This window comes from Protopterus annectens, chromosome 1.part0, assembly GCF_019279795.1.
Source record: "Protopterus annectens isolate FY-2018-M chromosome 1.part0, PAN1.0, whole genome shotgun sequence".
In the NCBI taxonomy this organism is placed as follows: domain Eukaryota; kingdom Metazoa; phylum Chordata; order Ceratodontiformes; family Protopteridae; genus Protopterus; species Protopterus annectens.
The window spans coordinates 1,807,564,900-1,807,589,299 of NC_056725.1; the positions used below are offsets into that span (position 1 = coordinate 1,807,564,900).

The following is a 24,400-nucleotide window of genomic DNA, read 5'->3' on the forward strand; positions in this document are numbered from 1 at the left end:
TTATTTTTGTTATGTTAGTCATGAGATAAAGAACAGGTGTCATGGTAATATATATAATAAGCAAAATACTTCCATAAAGTGTACAGAAACTCTGACTTGTAACAAAGTGTTGGTGCATTATGATGAGCAGTTACCAGTGGCACTTGCCTGTAATGCAGCTACATATGGCAGAGGTACAGTGTTTCAAACACGTTGTAGCCTCAAGAGTTGAACGATCAAGTTGCACAAGTAAGATAATCTGCTTAAACTTTTAATATTACCAGTACCTGCTAATCAACAGATATACAATATTTAAATAAATTAAACAAATTAACATGGCAAGTGAGATATTACTGGCCAGTAGTGGACATTTGTAGTTATACACCTCAATCTGTCACAGAGATGGAATGCGTGTAGTGTATGAACTGTTGGGAATGGGTCCAAAAATCAAACTACAGTCACATTCTTGCAATGAAAGAAACAATTAAGAAATGCGTTGTTGGTTTATTAACAGAAAACGCAAGGATACTGCATCACAAACTTTGATGTAATATGCTACACCTAAAGAAATCCCAATCCCTCCGAGCTACACGCTCTAGGGACCTAAACCTTGTCACCACAATAAACAGGACATGCTGGAGGGGTAGACTCCTGTCCCAGAGACTTCCTATACTCTGGAACAAGCTACCCATCTATTTCAAGCAAAGTTCCTCATTAGCACTCAAGAAAAATCTTGACGAGTGGATGTGAAATAGGAAATACACCCCGGGGATCACTTCTGTGGCTCTGCTCGACAGGGGCACAGGCAATTAACTTTCTTGGGTGGCATAAGCCAGGGAATCTTGTTAGCTAGGCTTACTTAGGCCCTTGGGCAGATAGCCTAGTACCTACCTATCAACCTATATCTTTTATTGATTCAACATAGGTTTTGCAATTACTTGAGCTTTTGAACTGGCATGAGCCCTTCATCAGAAGTAATTATTGCACTGTTTCATTTCTGCTCTATTCATAATTACTTTAAGTTGAACAGTGATTTCTACTTACAAGTTTCAAGGATAGCTATGTGGAGTCACAGTATATCCTACACATACTAATAGCTTTATGGGTCATTTTGAAAGCAAGTTTGTATATTCCACTTTTTTTTCGCTTTTGCACAAATTCATTTCTTTATGGAAAATACATTGACAATTTACTCTGGACACGTTCAGATGAACCAAGAATTCTAGCAATTATTTCTGATGCTATATCAGAATTACTATGGAATGCAGATTTATGGCCAGAATAGATAATGACCAAATTGATTACCTGGACATTATGCTCCTACACAGAGGTGGAGAGACAATATTCAGTAAATCATATATAAAGTCAACTACAGAGAACAAAGTCACATCCCTCCTAATTTACTGGATGGCGTTCCCTATGGGGAATTGTACAGGGCAAGAAAGAATGCTTCTAAGTCAGAAGATTGCATCACAGTTTTTAAATTGTTAAAAGAAGTTAATGGATTGAAAATGTTGCATTTTCAGGGCACAGACTCCAGAAAACAAACATCAGCTGATAATGCAAAATGTTTTTCTCACTACATTTAATGACTTCTGTTCTTAAAACGATGGTAGTGGGCAATTTGCTTCGCCTAGCGTGAATCGAACACCTGCACACAAGAAAGCTATTCTTTTTATACAGATGAGGAAGAAACCTGTACACCATGTTGGTGCCCAATATGATATACTGAGACTGAGAAGGAGGTTATCTGTCAAAGATGCCTTCACTTCTGAAAAGTGCAAAGCGTGGAAATATGGTATTAATTCACATGGTATCAGGATTAAAAGGGAGTTTTGTTTCACCAAAAGGAAATTTACCCAAGACTCCAAAGCAGTGGTGTATGATGGTGTTGACTGTGTGCAACTATTCAAATTCTAGATGTTATACAGGACTAAAATAAAATTCAAAATTCATACTATGGAGAATTTAGGAGATGTTAGGAAAAGGGATCTGCATCATATTTTTGCTGATCCGTGTACAACGTCACCAGGGAATAATAGAATTGTTTGTGCAAATATCAGCCCAGAAGCAAGTTTTGATTACAGTTTTTATATGCTTTCAGTAAAGGCTTGAATGTAGACCTTGGTCTATTTTGCTGTAAATTACTTATGTAATTTAATGCAGCTACACAATGTACAAGATTATTAGTTTTAACTGAAGAGTGAGATGAAGGATTAATACTACGTCTTTATGACTAAGGCTCGAGTTTGTAACAAACAAAAGACTAACAAGATGTCTATACACCCTCGGGAGATGAAAAGCCAAACACCAGTTTAAAATACATTTAAGAAGATAAACAACACTCCACAGCCACTTTGTTGTTGTTGCTCGTTAATTTTTTAGTAATGTGGTTATCTAAATAAATGTAGCACAAGTCTACAGTGTATACTACTGCTTACTTTCTACAGTGTACACTACTGTTTAATTTCCACACAAAATGTTTTTCAGCCTCACTAAAGCCTGTAATTGTAATTTATGTTTTCACTTGCCATGACTGCAAATGTAACCATTTATGTATACATACATATGCTGCATAGTCTTAAGCACTTTATTAGTATTTGTCATGTAATGTTATCTCTTACTCCGGGCTTTGTAACTTTGTTAAATACAAGAACTGGTGTTTCTAGTACTCTCTCTCTCTCTCCTTAGAGCACTTTAAAAATGCAAGTGAATATTAACATGTCTTTTAATTATTATTATTTTAGTAAAACAGAAAAAAAGTACAATTTCATCTATATCGACTAAAACAAGAAGATGGATGCTTCACTCCGACTCCCACCAAACGTCATCTTGCACACATCCAAGTGTAGCAAGCATTTGTTTTTATTTATTTATTTTTTTTGTTTACACAAAAGAAAACTATGTTCTGAACTTAGATAAGCACCTTTGGGAAACTCTAGTCCATACCTCTTAGCCCAAGAAGTCAGCCTAAAATAACAGAAGAACAGATTTTAAATACTGCTTGTATAAATTTAGAAGGTTGCTAGAATAATAGAATTTGTGTTATCATGTATTTTCTGAAGGATATGAGGTCTGAAACTCAAATGTATGCCATTATTTAGTTACTTCAGTCCTCAATGATTTATCAGAAAAACACAGATTTTATGATGAACAGACCAAATATTTGAGGCAAAAATCTGGAAATTTGTCAAAAGTCAGGACAGTTGAGAGTTATGCTCCAGCCTACTTCTTTATCCATGTCTATTGTCTCATTGCTTTTCCTTGCTGAAAACTGCAGTCCCTTTTCTAATAGATTCACTTGCCTGCTGGAATATTGTAGCTGTATGTCTCCATTTCTAACATATGCCACACACTACGACATGTACTCTTGTATTGCTAGATTAAAGTGTTCCTCAGAAAGTGCTAGGAGGTTTATCATTTTGTAAATGCATCTGTCTGCACAGCCAAAATATAGAACATCAATAATTTCTCTGTGAAACATCTGTGTTGGCAAATAACCTCAAACACACACTTAGGAAACTCTGCAAACTGTAATTCAAAAATAATGCAACATCTAGGATCAGAAAGAGAAAAGTGGAAACAATAACTCAGTAAAAAAAAAAAAAAAAAAAAAAAAAAAAAAAAGAGGATGGTTTATCAGCTTAGCTAACTTTCTGCGTTTTCACACTACAGTCTTACCACAATTAAGTAAAAGTTTCTCCAAAAATGCTCTGTGCAGATTTAAAGTTAAGTTTCTGCCAAGTTAAAGTGGCAGTGTGAAATCAGAATGTTCTTGTTGCCATTAGATTTTAAAGAATTTCATGCATGAAAGTGTAGCCTTTTTTTCTACAACTACAACAGATGAATAAAAGAAGTTAATCAGGCAATCTCTTATTCTAGATCTTTTGTCAAAAGATCTAGGGCCACTTAAATATCAGCATGAGGAAAGAACTAATGTGAAGAAGAGATTTTTTTACTTAGTTACAACTTCAACAATTAGAAGTCTCATTTTCTAGTACAATGCAGTAGAGCTGGTAAGTATGTTCCACAGGAATCTTCGTAGAATGTTCTAGGCTACAGAGTCTTTTCACCATTATACCATGCCAGTTCCCTCCTTAGACTGTTCTTCCCCACCCAAGGAAAGCTAGGCCAGTCAAGCTTGGAGTAAATTTATGAATAACCATCCAATTATCCATGTCCAGTCTGAAGGAAGATAGTGCATCTCACAGCTTTATGTGAAGGGGAAGTCTATTTCAGAGGTGAGGGAGATGCCGAATACCTGAGTCCGTCTATCCGCTTTGTTTTACTGATCTGTTGAAGCAGGTTTAAATTTCCTGTTCTGGTATTTGTGAGACTGTCAGAGATCCTGGATGACTGATTGTTCTGAAAGCAAGGTATAGGTCTACTCTGAGGAGCCAAATCAAGACAAAGACAAGAAGGACAGTGCTTCTCATCTTTTCGGGTAGATTAAGGACTTTAAGCCTCATCCTGTTTATTGCAAACTTCTGTTTTTTTCCAAATGTTTGATATGTCTGGTGAGGTAAACCTCAGGGTGTATTGCATTCAATAACTGGATAAGTGCTAAACACAAGGGGGGGGGGGGGGACAAAAAAACATATTTCGATCTGGGTAATATTCCCTTTGTGATCAGCTGCACCATGAAGGATTTCCTGTCAACCACTGCTACATGGTGATCAAAGGAGAGGGAATCCACCCAGGTTCAGAGCTACAGGTATATTTTGTATATTTTTATTCTAAACTGGGCGTTGTCAGTGCTATTTGTTGGGGGATGGTTTTATCTGCCAAATGTGACAATTTTATAATTTCGTATCATTTAATTTAAGCCCATTTCAATACACCAGGCATTTATAACTGCAAGTTCCTGCTGGAAGGTTTCTGTGTCAGAGGGGGACTTGACAACTACTTATCAATTTGCAGTCAGCCACAAAATTGGTTAGCCATAGACCTCGTTTTTTAATCTAAAGGTTAGAGAAGTAAATACTGATCAAACAAAAGTAGACACAGCATTAATCCTTGCTTCACCCTTGTGTTCTCCGACTCTGCCCATCACCCACACCATGTGGGCTCTGTCTTTTACCAAATAGCTATTCATATTACCACAGTCTACCTTAGCACATTTAGTTTATTAATTATGCTAGCATTGGAAATGGTCACAAATGCCAAATCAAGATAGGCTGTATGGACAGCGTGATTTCCGATAACACCTTGTGTTAGCTTTTCAAAGAAAGTTACCAGACTCATTAGAAAGGATCTACATGATAGAAAACCAAACTGCTGCTGATCTAGACTGACAGGGTGTTTAATGTCGATGTTAATCAAATCTGTTATACTGTGTTCACGGCCATACGAGAGAGACTTGTCAGACTGATGAGCCTATAGTTTCTGGGGTTGGTATTCAGTAACAAGAATTTAACATTGTGTTTTGCAGACGTTTGTGATTAGGATTTTTGCTCCTGTTCTAAAAAATGAATCTATGAATGTACATCAGTTCTCATGTTCCTTTGCAGTGGTTTCACTAGTTTCTATTGCCCCAGAACTGTGCTTTACATGCAAATGTGTGGTTTACACTGATTAAGGACCTGTGTCCAGTCAGAATTTCCCGGTAAACAAATAAAATTAAGACAAAGGTAAAACCTCCACACTATCATGCAGAAACAATATAATGGGGGAAGAGAAAATGTATCAAACTTGTAGGGCAGTCACTGATTTATATTTTTATATGCGCAAAATCGTATTTCAGTAAACTTTGGTTTAATTCACACAGCTTCCAAAGGCCTGCTGATGTACGTCTGAGGGCATGCTCAATCTCCCCACTGCTGCTATCACTTTTCAAACTGTAGCTGGGATAGTTACCAAACTTTTCAGGTTATGGAATGAAAAATGGGTACATTGTAATAGAAAGGGAATGCAAGTTACTTAGTTATTAAATAATATAGTTAAAGCTGGAAGCTGATGTTCTTAAGCACTGGTTTGCAATCTGCATTTTCAGAAATTAATAACTATTCATCTTCATTCTCTGTACAAGTCATGGAACAATAAACTGCACACAAAGTATGCTCTAAAGCTTTACTATACTAAACAGATTGATTCAGTCTGCGATAATGACTGTGTTGGTTTGGAAGCATTCTTGCTATCCTCGCTGGTCTGTAAAAGTATTTAAATTAACATTTCCATCCAAGAAACCTGAAACTATGGGAACGAGTAGCATATCTTGGCATAGGTAACATTTTAGACAAAACCAAGTTAGGGACTGAGACATTTACAGCTCTTTGCCAAAGGAGACTGTACTTATCTGCTAACTTTCCCTGAGCAATATCTTGTATAAAAGTTTACAGCCCCAGAGGAGTTGAGCTTTGCAAAACTGTTCTGAACTAAATCACGTCTAGTCCAGCCTTGCTAAGTAATCTTAAACAATTTTCTGCTAATTTATGAGACAGTGCAATTTTGCAGATCATGTGACCAAGAAAGCCATCTGTCAAACTCCTCCCAAGGCAAGATATTACCATTTTCCATTAAATATTCTTAAAAAGTTAGTGTTTGCAAGCATATCACATGGTAAATTAATCACGGATCCATGGTCCTCAATATCAAGTAATAATAATTGGCAAAATGTTAGTTATCCAGCTTGATCACACAGTGACAAAGGCCATTCAGGCCATTATAATTAGACAGTCCAACACCTTTGAGAGACATCTCCAGTGAACTTGTCTGTTGTGCACTAGCTCATTAAATATCTCTGCAGGGACAGTACACTGGGCCACAAACCTGTACCCCAAACTGTTGATTACTAAGATTTATTAATTCCCCAAAGATCTTCAGTCAAGCTGTAGCAGCCTACAGCTCAAAAAAGTGTAGGTCTAAGCCATCTTAGGAAGCTGGAAACGTAAGAGGCTTCCATTGAATTCTAGGCTTTATCCTGCCTACACAAAATTCATGAGATAGGAGTTCATCTTTTTTTGGGGGGGCCCCTTTAACTTCATATTACTGACCCAGCTCCCCAGTGTTCCATGCCCACACTATGTCTGCCAGCTAATCTTCTACCCCCTCAAGACTTACTCTGGTCTTGCTGGGGCTGGTCGTATATCCTAAAGGCATCCTTGGAGTCTGGCCACCCTTGCATCCATCGATTTTTTTATATGCCTTACACATTCCCTTCCCCACCTCTTCGGCTTGTCAGACTGCATTCATGGACAGCTCCCTTCTTTGGGCCACACCCCCCCTTAGGGAGCATCATTGATGAAAACCCCCACCTGGGACAGCATGCCCATCCCTCTTTGCCGTTACATCAGTTGCCCGAGCCACTGATTGAACCGGAGTTGACTGGGCCACAGTCGGGGCTTTCTCTCTCTATGTCACTGGAGCAGCTGAGGCATGATATAAGCTCGGCCCAAAAATCCTTTGCGGGGGGCAAGGAAATCCTCTGGGAAATGTATAAAATCGGACAGAAAATATACCATGTTATGGCTAATATTCTTAAGAGTGATATCTAGGGAAAGGCATCTCCATCTATGACAAAAAGACTCAACCTTTCCTAATCCATCTATCCACAACCCATTTTTCCCCATTTTTGCACATGGGTTTAGGGTGTCACTTCAGCACTGACAATCATCTCCAATGAGTCTGTCATCAAGCTCCTCGTATGAATACCCAAATATGTAATTTTATCTTCACTTTCTAAAAAGGGAAATTCTGTGCCCTGACTGACTTGAAGGAATATAATTCATGTTAATTGTTTATGTTTTGCCCACATTAATTTTATGCCTGAAGTAATCCACAAACCTTTTCAGCCAGAAACTCCAAACACACTGCATACAAAAAAAGGGAGATCAAGCAACCGTCTGCAAATTGCACTGGTAGTAAGAAGCTTGAATTTAACTTCACTCTGGCTACAGAACCTGTATAAAGCTAGGTAATCATCTTTACAAGCTGGGCAGGGAACCCCATTCGAAGTAACACATCCCAATCAAATTTTTATAATACTCTACCTACGGCTTTATCGGCATCTATACTTGCTACCAATAACTCCTGTTTATTTAGAGATGAAAGCATGTTCTACAACCAAGAACTCTAATATAATGTTAGCAAAGGTTGTTCTCTCTTGGATGACACCCATTTTACCCAAGTTAATCCTGAACACCCAAGTGAGTCTATTTGCTATGGTTACAAACATTTTATAATCATGGTTTAGCATTGCGACTGGTCTATATGATGCCACCAAGGTGGGATCTCGCCCAGTGTACAGATCACCACAATGACAGTCTCCCTACAAGATAAGGGAAAAGTGCCAGAAATCATGATTTTTGTTTTGGCCAGAGTGGAAAAATATTTATAAAATCACCCCAACAACCTGTAAACTTCAGCGGCAATATCTTCTCTTCCTAGTGTTTTCCCATTGGGTTCCTGCTTTACAGCACCTTGTACTTCCTATAGAGAGACTGGTGGCACCAAGGTTTCTACCCTTGAACTACCTGGATCAGGAAATGGTCAAGTGCAGAAACACTCTTGGGAACCCAGGCTTAAAGCACCAGGCTTACGACTGACCACATACATTTTCTGATAATATTTTGTAAAATATCCCATAATATTGGTAGTACCTAACATTACTTTAATTGTCTTTAACACTGGTGAGCTGCCTTTCAACTGCTTGCTTGCACAAAAACAGTGATAAAAATCTATTACTGGCCAGGATGTTCTCAAAATCCCTTAAATGGAGGAGTCTATTTGCTTATTCCAAATTATAACAGAGATTTGTTTTTCCTCCATTCATTCCCTAGATGGTTCAAAACACCAAGGCACCCCCCCCCTCATCATGTGCGTCTGTGTAGTTACCAATTGCTCTCCCATTCATTCCCTGGATGGTTCAACACACCAAAGCACCCCCTCATCATATGTGTCTGTGTAGTTACCAATTGCTACTGAAGGTATTCCAACCATGTTTGAAATTTGTGGTGAACCGAAACTTCATGAAGTTTGATAAAAATCAGCCATTGACAACATAAATCAGTCCCCATAAAGCATTACTCTATTCCTATATTATTACAAAAATCCTTTCCAATTCTTAAAAGAATCTCCACTAAAAAGTGCAATTAATCAGTCCCCCTTACAAAACAGTAAAATTTACTCTCCAGTGTTTAACCCTTACCTCCCAAGGGAGAGTATTCTCCAAGCCCCGAAACAGCAGGATCTGATTAAAAAAATACACACACACACACACACACACACACGTGTGTGTGTGAGAATGTGAATGAAATTGATGATCATACACTCTTTCATGACGAAAAAAAAAATCTATCTAGAAAAACATCTGTGGCATGGGGAATAGCAGGTAAAAACATCTGAAGGAAGACCCAGCATCCACTATCCCAAACATGTTTAGACATCTCCCAAACAATCTACTAATGTTCATAGGGGGGGGGGGGACTCTTCTAGGCCCTGCAAAAACCTCTTGAAGGGATAAGATGAAACTCCAATCCCTTCCCCATATTGCAATTCATTTTTAAAAGGGATCCATTCCCTAATTGGTTGTGTTATGATGTTCACAGATGTGCCAAGAAACAAACAGACACGGATGTGTGTCACCATCCACCCCACCAAAAAGCCTTTCAACATCACATATCTCCCATCCTCATCTATCAAACTCTCTAGGAGTTGAAATATGATATACTTAGACAACAGTATTATACCCCTCTCCTCCGGCCAGACTGAGAGGCAACACAATAGCCAATAGGATATATGCCCTTAAAAATCCATAAATGTTCCTGACTTATTAAATGAGTTTCCTGAAGAAATAAAATCTGGGGCTTATATCTCAGAATGTATGAGAAAACCTTGTTTTTCTTCTGTGGGTCCAGAATTCCATTCAAATTCCAAGACAGCAAAATAAAACTGCTCATAATTTAAATATGAAAAAATATTTCCCAGACCTGAATGTAATGTTTTCCCAAGCTCCCCTGTATTTTACATAACCTTTCATTTTAATATTTGGCCCTCCACAGAATAACAGCTGAAGTTACAATTTTAAAGCACCCTCTAATTGCAGTTGATTATCAAAAATTAAATTAATAATATAACACTCAAAACATAACTATAAACAGTGTCTATGCCTAAAACATATCTAGGTAGAGACAAAGCAGTAGACAACTGCCAGTCGCTCACTGAAGATCATTACAGCAGCCATATCTTACCCATGACTTTTTCTTTCAAAGAAAAGCTTAACGTCTCATAAGGCTACAAAAACACAATGTGCACATTCTTAGACCATATCAACTTTGGCAGCTTGAACTTTCCAAACTTCATACGGTCGAGACCATAACATCAAAGTTGTGAAAGCTTGAAACTTGAATTAAAAAAAAAATATATATATTTTTTTAATGTTTATACAGGGGGGCAAGCCTCCCTGCTAATTAAATATAACAACTTCGAGATTGCACTGCAAATTCCTGTTCCGCACTGTACGGCAATCTCCATTTAAACCATTCGAAGTTTCAAAACTTCGATATTATGGTCTTGACCATATGAAGTTTGAAAGTTCGAACTTCCAAAGTAGACCTCTGATAGCAGTTCTAGGCCACATAATCCTGATCACTGTGCGAATCTGGCTTTAATATACCTAGGAATTTACCCTTATAATTCTCACGTTTTTACAATGACTTCTGTCTTCCATGGCTACTATTTCACTTTCAAACATCTCCACTGTAGCCTCTGCTGGAGATTCTGCAATACACACTCCTGAGCTGTTAGCTGGTGTGAATATGAGGTAAAAGTCACTGCTATTTCCCTCATCATCAAGATGGACTTACATATACACTCAGCTAATGGTACAGTTGATTTTCCGTAACTCCAACATCAGCAGAAAAAAAAACTGTTGTCTGCTGATTATTCCAGGTTTTCAGGGAGGGTTACTTGTATGTACATCTGCCCCAACTTAGGCACAGCTTCTTCCAGGTCTACTAGCACTACAGTAGCACACTTGTTCACTGCCATTTGTTTGAGAGAAAAAAAAAAAAGGGTCAAACTTCCACTAACCCAATCTTTCATTTCTACCCAGCCCTCCCATGGGGTTGCCACCTTTTCAAATGCCCAAAGTGGGACATTTTTTGTAGAATGGTGAAATTTTACAGGATGAAACATACCAACGGCCAGTGCAAAGGACAAAGCTTATTCTTATAGCATTTGCATTGTTTATGCTATTTCAAATAATATTTAGGTGTTTCAGATACAAAATAACTGTTTTGTGTAACTATTAAAGAAAATAATGAAATATTTTGTTCTAAAATCTCTGGACATTTGCCATTTTTAGTTTTTTTTGCAGGAGACAACTGCCCAAAGATAGACAGATGATAACCCTATCCTCCCAACAACAGACTCTTAAAAAAACCTGTATAGCTCTACCAGAACCTAAAATCTAACCCTAAAACTCCCACCCAGTTCCCGAACTGAGTCCTCACCCTCAGCCTCCCTTACCCCAAAACTCCACTCCTAAAGTCCCTGACTGCCCCTAACCCCAAAACTCCAACCCCCCTCAAAAAAATTCCAGATCACTCCCTAACCTTAAAACTTCTTTGCGTCTCCTTCCTCACAGGTGTTTGCCCGAACTCGTATTCAGGTTTAAAAGTGAGCAACAACCTACACCAGCTACAAGATGCCCAAGGCCTTGGATTTGAATCAGTGCTATTGGAGAGTTGTAGTGTTCCCCTGCAGCATGCTTCTTTTTCTTTGCTCAGACATGCAATCTTCGGGATCAAAGTGCTTCCAATGATTTTATTTTAAAAGTTTATAACAAGCAAGGAAAACTAACTTGCATGTAAATATTAAAGTATTACTAAAGGAAGAAGAGGCTCACATATCTGCCAGAACCAGAAAACCCTGGCAAAGTAAAAGGTTTTAATAGAAAAAAAAAGAATCCCTATTCTGAGGTACCATAGTATTTTTACTGGGTGCTATGGTATATACACAGTCAATCGCCAAAAAAATTAAATTGATGGCGATATTGTACTTGAAGGCCTCACCTTGCATTTCGCGCAGAAGTGGGCGTGTCGCGAATGATTGATGACCAGGTCTGCATATGTAATGAGCCATGACTGACATGGCATTCAAACAATGCAAATAAATGGACTTTTTTTTTGCTAAAAATAAAAGCACACTCTTGAAGAATTTTAGTTGCTTGTTACATTTTGAAGTGTTCCAGATACAAAAATAATAGCTTTTTTGCTAAAATAAAAGCCCACTCTTTAGAATTTTATTTGGTTGGTAAGTGATTCAAATACAAAAATAATAGCTTTAGTCAACTAATAAAGGGAACTTCGAAAAAAAGGACACTTGTCAGGAAGGGGGATATGAAAATGGCAAGGACACACCTGCCCAAATAAGGGACTGCCCAGCCTAAAGGAAAACTGGTGGTAACCCTAGATCAGACAAGAATAAGAAGTGAGCTTATATACTTTATTTTGAACAAAAAAAATGTATCTCCTGATTAAATCATTAGCTAAAAAGTGACCATGTAGTTTACCGTTTAATTTAAAAGAAAATGTACTTTCCAGACAGTCAGATGCAGGAACAAAACGAAGTTTCTGAAATATGTCTTTTATTTAATAAATACGCATTTCTTTGCTTATATTAAAATAAGAAACAAACAATTGTTCTCGAAGACAACACAAGACACGTAATAAAAGCCGGACAGTGTATTAGGATTCTTCGAGGGAATACATATTCATTAATGCCAGATTACGAAACAGCACGGGGGCGGGGCTTGCCACTGCACATCTGGTGAGGCCCTCGAGTACAATATCGCCAAATTGAGTATGCAAGCATCTTCAAAATAAGAGGAACACTGGGAAGCAAAGATGGTCATCTATTTCAAATATATATATATATATATATATATATATATATATATATATATATATACACACACACACACACACACACACACTCTGACAATATTTCATGGACAACCAGTTAATTACTTCATGTATTCCATAACAAAGAGCATGCTGTAAACACAGAACCAAATCAAAAGAACAAGTAAAGACTGCATACAATTTAAATATAGGTTACGAACTATAAAGGATAAAGTATAAAGTTACTACAATCTATCCTTGTTTATGTGGACAGTCCCTCGAAAACCGGCAAATGTCATGAGATTTTAGGACAAAAAATATTTCATAAGATTCCTCCAATAGTTGCATAAAATAATATATCTGAAAAACCTTAATATGATATGAAGCAAAAATAATAACTCAAATGCTAATAAAAGCTACTGTTTTCTTTGGCACGAAACCAAAGTCCAATGCTTAGCAATGGTTGTCTGTCCTGCAAACGTTTCTATAAAAATACCCCACTTTGGTCTTCTCAAAAGATAGCAGTTCCATAAAAGTACAGCATTAAAAAGTTTATCAAGCTTACTTTTTAATATCAGTAAAAATACTTACATCGTCTTGAGCGTCACTTTCAAGGTCATAATAATTTGTGCACACATCTCGAATTCCTTTTTTCTTGTAAAATTCGTTACGCTAGCCTAGCCATCATCATCTGTGTAATTAGTTGAAGCCATTTCAACAATAATTAAGGCTACTTAGGGCTATTAAAACACACAGACACCAAAATCAGTACCCCCAACTTTTCAGATACCACCTATACCCTTGACTGAGCACTGAAATAATCTGATTGAGCATTGAAATCATCATAGCACTGGTATTTAAAAGTGGGATATGAATAAGACCACGTTTTACAGAACAGGTAGACTGATAGCGTTAACAATAATGAATCGATGGATTTAGGTGCTTATTTAACAGTGTATGTACTGTTAAACCAGACTAAATTTAAAGAAAAAAATCTATAACTCTAATGAATTGAGACGCAAAAATTAACATCACTACCTTATAACCAACAAAAACGTACAGCACCATTTTACGGGGGAGTAACAAAAACACCGGTATAATTGGTGGACTTCAACCCAGCCCCTTATACAACGGATTTAACCAATCAATGAATGAATCACACACATGGTCTGTAAACAGGTTGCCAATCAGATAGATCAGGCCACCGAGACGCTCTTTCAGAAACCAATTAAGAGCTAGAGCTTTCTCAAACCACAACTAGCACTGAAAACTACAATGCCTTAGGATTCCCACCAGTCCCTCTTAGGACAGTTGTGTCCAGCAAAAAATATATTGAAAGGCAAATGTCCTGAGATTTTAAGACAAAACTATTTTCTAATTTGTATTTACTTGTTGCATAAAGCAATTACTTTGTATCCAAAACACAAACTTGATACCTGCAGAAGCTTAAGCAAATCAAATGTTATAAAAATAAGTTTTTTTATTTGGGGAAAAAATGAAGTTCACTCCTTTGCTATTAGTATGATTTGTATTGCAAAATCTCGCTTTTCTACGAAAGAAAAAAATGCCCCACCTTCCTTGGGCATTTGGCAACCCCACAATGCCTTGATTATTATACTAGAATGGAAAGCTGAAAAATAACATATCTCTTCTTTATGATACACTGTTACCTCACTAAAAATGCAATCCTAAAATTCTATTATACTAAAAGAGATAGCTTGCATTTACTAAAACTACAGAAAAAAGACGTTAGCATACATCGTACCAACAAAAGGATTTGAATCCATCCAAAATATTATTTATTAAGTTAAAGACTGCATGCTTGATCTTACCAACTGGAGTTCTTACAGCAGAAACGATCACTATCGAATCTACACTCATTATTGTACGTGAAAGAACTGTCTAAAATCAAAGTTCGTTTGACTTCATAGGAAAAAAACATTGATGTTGTACAAGATCCTATAATGACAACCGTTTCCGTGTTGCTTAAGTTACTAATGGACCAATGAAAGGAGAGAAAGGTGGAGCGACGTTTGAAAGCTGCCCTCCATGTGGACGTGGTAGAAACACCCTCTACCATTCTTCTTTTTCCATTTTGTAGGCGGACAGGTATTGAAATAACTGAGAGGCAGCTGAGAGTGTGGTTCTATTTGTTTTTCAGAAGTTAATTAAGAGTGTAAAATATTTGCATTTTGATAATACAGAAATCTCATTCATACTAATAGCAGTGCATTCGCTTTTGACGAGACAGTATCTTATTAGAATTCAGCTTTAGTAATATCAGTGCAAACATATGACGTGGCATGCGTTCGCAATGACTGGCAAACAGCAAGCATCATCTCCAGTGCAGTGCAATCTGCACAGAGTTAGAGGCAGGCCTTAGCAAACCCAGGGACCCAATTTGGACCGTTTTGGGAGGATCCTATCAGCTAACATTTGCCACTAGCAACCCCAAACCATCTCTTTACTTGCTGGTTTTCAGGATCTAAGACTATTTCACATTAGACATCAAGAATATATGCTGAATTACCGTGTATTAAAATGAAAACAGCATGTTTATTTATTAATTTATATTTTGTAATAAGAAATATTAAAGCAAAGGTAAGCTACTGGAATTGTGGATTAGCACAAAGTGGGACTTCTCCTGTAGTTTCTCATTCAGAATCTGTTTAACTCCCTCATGCAGGCACAGTGTAACAGGCCTGTTAAATGGACCACTAAGGCTCTGTGTCTATATGGTGCTTCATGAGGTTGTGCACACCGGCGTAAATGTTTCCAGACTCCTCTAGCACTGCCGTGATCTCCTGAACCAGGGCAAGAAATAGCTGTGGCTTCATCCTTGTCCTCTTCCCTGAACTTTTTTTTTCTCTCTTTTCTAACTCCCTTCTGCCCTTTATTTGAGTCATGCTTTACTCTCCTTCACATCCCATGCCCAACAATAGTACACACTGCAAATACTTTTTTATTCTGTATCATAGGAACATTATACAATATGTTTCAATGTTGTTGTGTTTTTCGGCTTTTCCCGGTTAGGGGTCGCCACAGCGGAACTCCGGTCCGCTAATGATTGGCAGGTGCGGCCTTAGGTCAACTGGTGCCCTAGGCAAAAGGGCTCCACGGCACCCCCCACTACACCACCCGATGCCCCCATCCCGGTCTAACTACATTAAATAAATACTGGAAAAGTGCCCCTGCTAGAGCGGCCCCCTAGGCAGCCACCTAGTTGGCCTATGCCTAAGGCCGGCTATTGGTAGTTGATTTTTACATGCCAAGTTACCAGCCCTGACGCACAACCTTCAACGAAGGTACGCCCATTCACACATGTCTCCACGCAGAAGACACTCTAGCTGAGAATCGAACCAGACAGTGTCTTACTGTGAGGCGACAACGCTACCGCAGCACCACCACCGCGGTGTTTAAATACTTATTTACCAAATACGTACTGTTTATTTACTTATTGTTATGTTATATGCGGAGCTTTTTTCCACAGGTCTCTGCTGAAAATGGGCAACTTGCCCAGTCGGACTTCCCCAGTAAACAAATGCTAAATAAATAAATATGATGTTGTGACAGTGTACATGTTTTACCAATTAATTTTTTATACGTATTTTATTGAAATGTTATGTGCAGAAACAAATCCGTAAACATAATGACATAAATAACCATTTGTGTCTACATCAATTCTTCTATATACATTACCTAAAGTCATTAAACAGTCAAGCAGTATATACACATCAAAGAACATAGATTAATATTTCTCTGTTAATAAGCTCAGTTTTATCCAGTAATTATACAGCGTTATTTTTTAACCTTAATAGTAATCATTTCTTTATAACAAACAACTGGGACAATGGCTGTAAAATATGTAAATGAAGGCATAACCTTTTTTTAGTTCTTTGCAGTAATTTTCCTGGCTATTGTTAATGAGCTCCAGAGAGATGGGAACTGAGACTTGGCTGCACATCTGGGAACTGGAGCATTAAAAAAATAGCATTTTAGTTAATATAATTTATCAGACCACAATGCTTGCAGGGAACATCTGATTTTTTCCCCCAAAAGGTTGTAGAATTTTGCGGTCATAAACCATATGCTGCTGATCTGTTCGATTAATGATTTACTCTAACAATCAATACCTTCCTTTTTGCATATCATTTCAATTCTGTGTGGAAAGATAAATGATCCATGTAGAAATTTCAAGGAGAATAATCTCCAAAATAAAGAAGCTGCATTTTTAGAACACTAAAATGTTTTTCATCTATTGTAGTTAAATCTGAGCCACTCAGTTGGACAACATAATCTCAAAACTTACCTTTGATACAATATTTATTTTATATATTTGGATAACTCTGATTTCTTCTTTCTTTTAGTTTAGCTTGAGTCTGCGTGCGTGTGTGTGTGTGTGTGTGTGTGTGTGTGTGTGTGTGTGGCTGTCAGTTTGGAACATTTGTTCCTATTAGGAGGGTACAAGTTTAGTATTTGAAGATGTACATAGTTTTGTGTGTTATTATTAAGTTAATAAGTTTTAGAGGTATTGGATGTGTGTGTATTTTTGTTTGAGGGTGTTCAATAAAACAAAAAGTTCTGCAGGATGTGACATAGGCTCAAATGGAGATGACAAAAAACAAATGTATAAAACAATAACCTGGAAAACAGTGCATGCATGTAATACAAAAGCTGAACTAGACATTTTAAAAAAAGCTGTTATACATAAAAGGTGGGAATAATAATCCCTTAACAATATGATTATTTCTATAATGTCTTTAAACATTAATGGCCTAACAGATAAATACAACAAAAAAGAATGAGTAGTGAACTATATTAAAAAATGTGGAGTGCAAACAGCTATGCTACTGGAGACACACTTGGAAAGAACTAAACATGTGAATTTGATAAAGAAAGGTTTTCAGGATGGTTATTCAGCGGAATACCTGGGGCAAAGGAACAGAGGGGTACTTATATTAATTGCAAGAGGATCTCCAATAGTTCATAGGTTCATAGGTGTGTACTAGGCTAATGGCCCTGGGGCCTTTACAAGCCTAGCCATAGGATTACCCTGGCATAGTGTTACCCAACCTTAGTTCCCAGTGCCTCTGTCGAGTAAAGCCACTAGTGTTATCCCCGGGTGAATTTTCTGTAATAGAAGAAGACAAAAAAGACAATAATGGTAGATTTGTAGTACTAAGGGGCTACAGGCAATTGAAGAGGATTACACTGGCATGTACTTATATTCCACCGAAAACTGCTATAATGGACCTTAAGAAAATTCTTAGAGAGAAATAATCATCTTTCAGCAAGGAATATTACTTATTGGTAGGTATTGGTATTTCATTTGCAACAGTGAAGATGTGTCTGGAGACCCAGGAAGGAAAATATAATAAAGGAGGGGAGATTTTAAAAGAAATTTATGAAAATATTTAGCATTGAAGATGTGAATTCAGTACTAGGATTTTGGAGTGAATTTACATATTATTCCAGAGGGTGCAAAAACTGGGCTAGGCTGAACAGAAGTTACATTTCACAGGAACATGTGCATTTAATTAAAGATCTTGATACACACCCAATAAGTATTCAGATCATGTGCCAATGCTAACTAAAATAAAAACACAGGGTAATGAAATAAAATGAGACACTGGCACTTTCCAACCTATCTGTTGAAAAGAATGAAATTTAAAGAATGGGTAGTCAAAATTATTTAGAAGTTATTAGAGAATATAGAAATTTCTTCTGAAAATATAACTAGGAAGTGGGATAAAATTAATGTGGAATTTAAAAATAGGGTGAAAATAAAACAAAAGGAGATATGGTTAAGAAGTAACAAGAATTATTTAGAGGGACTGACAAATTGCAAAACAGGGAAAATCTCACAATACAAGAAGAGGAGCAACTGCAGAATGCTAAACAGAAAATAAGGAATTACCTCAATAATATACAAAATATATGCAAAAAAGAGTAAAATCCCATGATTGGAGGAACTCCCTGGTCAGCCTCAGTAAGAAGCTGAGATCCCTCATAAAATCCTCCAAAGCTAGTTATGAAAACAAAATCGCCACTGATTCTAAAGACAACCACAAAGCATTCTATATCTATGTCAAGAATCTCAATGGCAACACTCAGATCTGCTCTGAGTTACAGCACAATGGCAATAAATATAAAGAACCAACTGATATTGCCAACATCCTGGCAGATAGATTCAGTGCTAACTTTACCCCCACTCACCCCCTAAAGGGCCCATGTTTATACCGGAAGAATGCAAAGTTCCTGTAATCACGGCTGCACAGGTAAAAACCTTACGCTCCAAAGCTAAGAACACAGCATCCATGGGACCTGACAACATCCCAGGCTGCCTTCTATATGACCTACAGAATTAACTGGCACCCCGCCTAAGTAGCATGTTCAGTCATAGCCTCACCTCAGGCTTTGTGCCCATTGAATGGCGCACCATGACGGTTATCCCACTCCACAAAGGGGGAGCCATGACAGACCCCGGGAACTACCACCTCATTAGCCTGATGAGCCTGGTCTGCAAGGCCATGGAACATATCATCATGGAACTCATAAACAAAGACAATGGAGATCTCCAAACTCTGGACCCCACACAGTTCGGGTTTGTAAAAGGCAGATCATGTATCCTAAACCTGATAGACTTCTTTGAAGCAGTCACCAAAGCCATAGATGAGGGTAAGGTGGTTCACACAGCCTGTCTAGATCTCGCCAAGGCGTTCAACACCATCCCCCACTCTGAAATTATAGATAATCTCAGTAAACTAGGTATAACTCCCTATGTCACAAGATGGGTTGCCAACTGGCTTACTGACAGAACCCACACTGTGAAAGTAGCAGACTCCAAATCAGACTTCAGACCAGTGACAACTGGACCACAGGGTTCAGTCCTGGATCCTCTCCTGTTTGGTATCTACTTCTCTGAAGTACAGGCTAACACAGAAGGTCTTTGGCTAACTAAGTCCGCAGATGACTGCAAACTAGGAGCCATAATCGAAACTCCTAATGATGTGGACATCCTACAAAAGGGCCTCACTGAGACAGATGCCTGGTGTTAAAGCCATGGCCTCAAGCTCAAGGCCAAAAAGTGCAATGTCATCCCCTTTGGTAAAAACTCTGTACCCATGAACTACCTCATAGGCGATAGTCTACTTAACACCAACAGTGTGATAAGAGACCTTGGGACACAGGTGGACAGTAGCCTCTCCTTTGATAATCACATCGCCACAGTGGTCAGGAAATCCTTCTATGTGGCACACCTCATCACAAAAGGTTTCTCATCCAGAAAAAAAGAGGTCATTGTTCCCCTCTACTCATTACTCATTAGACCCATTATAGAGTACAACACCCCTTTTGGTATGTACCTCACAAGACATCTACAACAACTGGAAAGGCCGCAGAAATACCTCACAAAGAGGATTACTGGCTTCAAACAGATGCCCTATGCAGACAATCTAAAAAAAACTCCAGCTTTACTCAGAGGCGATCTCTGCCTAACATACAAAGCTATGTCAAACCCAGAGCTGTTGGACATGCTCCACTTAAAGAAATTCCAATCCCTCCAAGCTACATGCTCTAGGGACCTAAACCTTGTCACCACAATAAACAGAACATGCTGGAGGGATAGATTCCTGTCCCAGAGACTTCCCATACTTTGGAACAGACTACGTATCTATGTCAAACAGAACTCCTCATAAGCACTCTTCAAGAAAAATCTTGATGATTGGATGGAAAATAGGAAATTCACCCCGGGGATCACTTCTGTGGCTCTGCTTGACAGGGGCACAGGAAAATCATTTTCTTGGGTGGCAAAAGTCAGGGTACCTTTTTGGCTAGGCTTATATAGGCCATAGGGCCAATAGCCTAGTACCTACCAATGAACCTATGAACATCAGTTTAGAAAGACTGATGTTAAGCAACTGTTTTTTGATAACTCTAGAGCACAAAAGCTTTTAGCACAATGCCTCAGGCAACAGAAAGTAGAAAGGGCTGTCAGCAAGCTTAGGGAGCCTATAACACAGAAGATAACAAGGGATCCTGCAGAAGTATTAGAAATATTTTAGAAATTCTATGAAAGTGTGTATGAAGCAGTGAATATGGAAATCAAGAAAAGGTTAACATGGAAATGTTTAGGGAAGAATTAAATATGCCAAGGTTAGAGGTAGAGGAGTCTCAATTACTAACAGGATAGGAGGAGATGAGATAAAAATGGTGATGTATAACCAATCTATAGGAAAGTTCTCCAGGAATAGATGGTATTCCTGTAGAAGTTTGGAAGATAGGGGGTAAAAGTGATAAAGATTTGGAAGGTTTTGTTTAACAGTCTTTTAAAAGGAGAAGTACCAACATCCTGGAAGAAAGTGGTGGTGGCTGTAATACCTAAAGAGGGTAAAGATCTATCAGATCCAGCTTCATACAGGCCCATTTTAATATTATATCATGATTATAAAATGTTTATATGTATAATAGCTAAAAGAATGGCAAAAGTGATGCCAAAATTGATAAATATAGATCAATGTCTTTTTGTAGAGGGAAGGCAAACATTTTACAACATTAACAGAGCAGTGATGATCCAGAGGGAAGCAGAATGTAAAAAGATACCACTGTTGTTGGTGGGTCTTGATGCAGAGAAAGCATTTGACAAAGTAAACTAGGATTTTATGAGCAGATCAATGGAATCATTTGCATTCCCCTGATAAAATTATAAGGTTGATTAAGAAGATATATGAGGGATCCAAGGTGTAAAAGTGGGTAGGATCCTCTCTGATAATATCTGCTTAAGCAGAGGAAACCAGGCAGGGGTGTCCTCTCTCCCCTTTGTTTGAATTATATTTGGAACCATTGGCAAAGAAAATAGGGGACTCAGAAATTCAAGGATATAATTGATATGGTAGTCAAGTAAAGCTGGCTCTATTTGTAGATGACATTATTTTATACCTGACAAAACCAGAAATGGACATTACATTACTGTGGAACATACTGAGACAGTTTGAAACCTTTTCGGGATACAAAATTAATAAAGCTAAAATAAAAGCAATAGCGATGAATTATGTACCCACATACAAATTGGTTTAGCAATATCCATACTTATAGAGACATGATAAAATGAAGTATTTAGGAGTATGAATTAAAAATGGCAGGCTTCTCAGTGGTGTAGCGGTTAGCATTGTTGCCTTCAGCAAGAGTTTCTCTGTTCTGAGTCTCAGCTGGGGTGCCTTCTGTGCAGAGTCTGCATGCCCTCCCTGCATTTGCATGAGTTTCCTCTGGGTGCTCTGGTTTCCTCCCACATTTGCATGAGTTTCCTCTGGGTGCTCTGGTTTCCTCCCACATTCCAAAGACATGCAGTAGGTGGATTGGACACTCTAAATTGGCCCTAGATGTGAGTGTGTGCATGCAAATGTGTGTGGTACACCCTATAAGGAAGGTTGAGCCTTGTGCTAGCAACCTGAGCTTGTAAAACCTGTAACGGCTACAGAAGCAATGACTGCTGAAAGGTGCTCATTGCCCAGTGTACCACATGGTGCATAAATGGGAAAGAGAGAAGTAAAAATGATATTAGTGTGGCAGCTAAGGATATGTGGGAAGAGACTGAAAAAAAGATAATTCAAAAACTGAGAAAATGGAAGCTCTTTTATATGGTTACCGATAGTAAGATGCAAGCAGTTAAACTGTTTTTAGTCCTTTTAGTCTTATACACAAGTCAGGCATATTTTTATCAGCTAGAGGAAAAGTTGTGAATAGCAATTAATAAAGAGCTGAAGGATTTTTTTCTGGGAGGGGAAGACAGCAAGAGTCAAGTGGGATACACAGTTAAGGCTCCTATACGTAACACAAGCAGAAGACTATCATTCAAAGTGGAAAGAGATGATAAAACAGGGGGAAGCTCAAGAAACAAGGAGAGACTGGAATTTTGGATGCAGACCTTTAAGGAGAACAACAATAATCATACAGAATATTATAGTCATAAAGTAGCAAAAAGTATTCTAAGAACTAAGCCAACACAGGAATGGAGAAATGAGATTCTGCTGATAGGGATGACTGCAATTAAGGATACACATAATAAGTAAGAGGGGGGCTGGAATATAGTGGAGAAAACTAGCAAAGGAACCAAGCTGTTGGGAGCAAATAACTAGAGTGGAAAAAGTAACAGAATTGGAAGACACCAAGAACCTATTTGGACTAAAGATTAGAGATTGCCTTCCATATCAAGGACTGATATCAGAGTATATGCAAAGAGAAAGAAATAGGGGTGTCCTAAATGAAAGACCAGCACTGGTAGAGTTTTTATTATAATCTAGAACAGAAGTTACCATTAAGAAAGGAATAATTAGTAGATCATACAAAACATTGCATGATAACTATTAGAATCAATCAGAGGAAGTTAGGAAGGACTGGGAAGAGAAATTGAATAAGCAATTCACAAAGAAACAATGGGGGGATATATGTATGCCTCCCAAATATGCAACAAAATCAAGAAGATTTAGGATCTTTTGTTGGAAGTGTTTACATAGATACTTTTATACCCCAAGTAGACTCCAAAGAATTTTTCCTAAGATAGACAGCAAATGTTGGAGGTGTGATGGTGATGAAAGAGGTAACTGAGAACACATTTTCTGAGAGTGTAATGAGTTGGCTGACTTTAAAGATTCCCTGTAAACTGCTCTGTCGGAGATGCTGGGTGAGTAAATTGGAGTAACTAGAGAAATTTTTTTTGAGCTAAGATACAGAATCAGAAGGAATTGCCTAGACATAGTATGGCCTTGCTGAGTCTAACTATGATGGCTACCAAAAAGCAATTACTAGAAAATGTAAATCAAAGTCTAAACCAACTTTACTAGAAGTAATGAATATAGTAACAGAGATAAAACAACTGGAATTGGGATCTTTAGAGAAGGGTAGGAGCAAATTACATAGGAAAAAAATGGGAATTTTGGGATCAATACATGCAGAGGAGGAATGAGGTTTAAAAGAAGGCAGGATTTGAATGAGCTACATAATGTTTGACTGACAATGACTGGATGTACAATAAGTGTTGCATAATCTTTGCAGCTACAGCTGTGTCAACACTGTTTGTAATGTATAATGTTTGCAAGTGACATTGTGTCACTATAGTTTATTTTCATTTATATAAATGTAAGATTGTCTATGTTATACATGATAATTTAATAAAGATGTTTCTTGTTAAAAAACAAATCTGATCTTATCTCAGCATTTATTTAGAGATTGTTTAATAAATTAGGACTGAGTAGATATTTTTTTTTAATTATAGCCAACATTAACTCAGCTTTAGAGATATGTAACTGTTTATCAATTTGTGCTATAAGCCAGTTATCCATATTTAACCATTAAATTGTTATTGATAAGCACTTTAGCCTGTCTTAACATTTGATTCCAAAAGTCCAAATACTTATGTTTTAAACTTAGCATTTTTTGAAAATTCCAACTATGTATACATTCCAGTGTAAAAGCTACAGGGGATAATGTGAAAGTACATGCTTTTATTTCTGGGTCTTTATATATACAATTTCTAAATGTTTTTAAAATGTTTGTGTAAGTAGAATATGCTAGCATATTCATGT

General features: G+C 37.7%; 1 protein-coding gene across 1 annotated transcript in view; it reads right to left on the reverse strand.

The window, feature by feature from the left end:
• The window catches only part of ACAT2 (acetyl-CoA acetyltransferase 2), a 386,443-nt gene extending 371,634 nt beyond the window's left edge, over positions 1-14,809 (reverse strand). The window contains exon 1 of the mRNA XM_044069684.1: positions 14,654-14,809. Within this exon, the coding sequence (XP_043925619.1) occupies positions 14,654-14,702 (49 nt within the window). The 5' untranslated portion in view covers positions 14,703-14,809. The remainder of the gene's footprint in view (positions 1-14,653) is intronic.
• Positions 14,810-24,400: the final 9,591 nt, after the last annotated feature.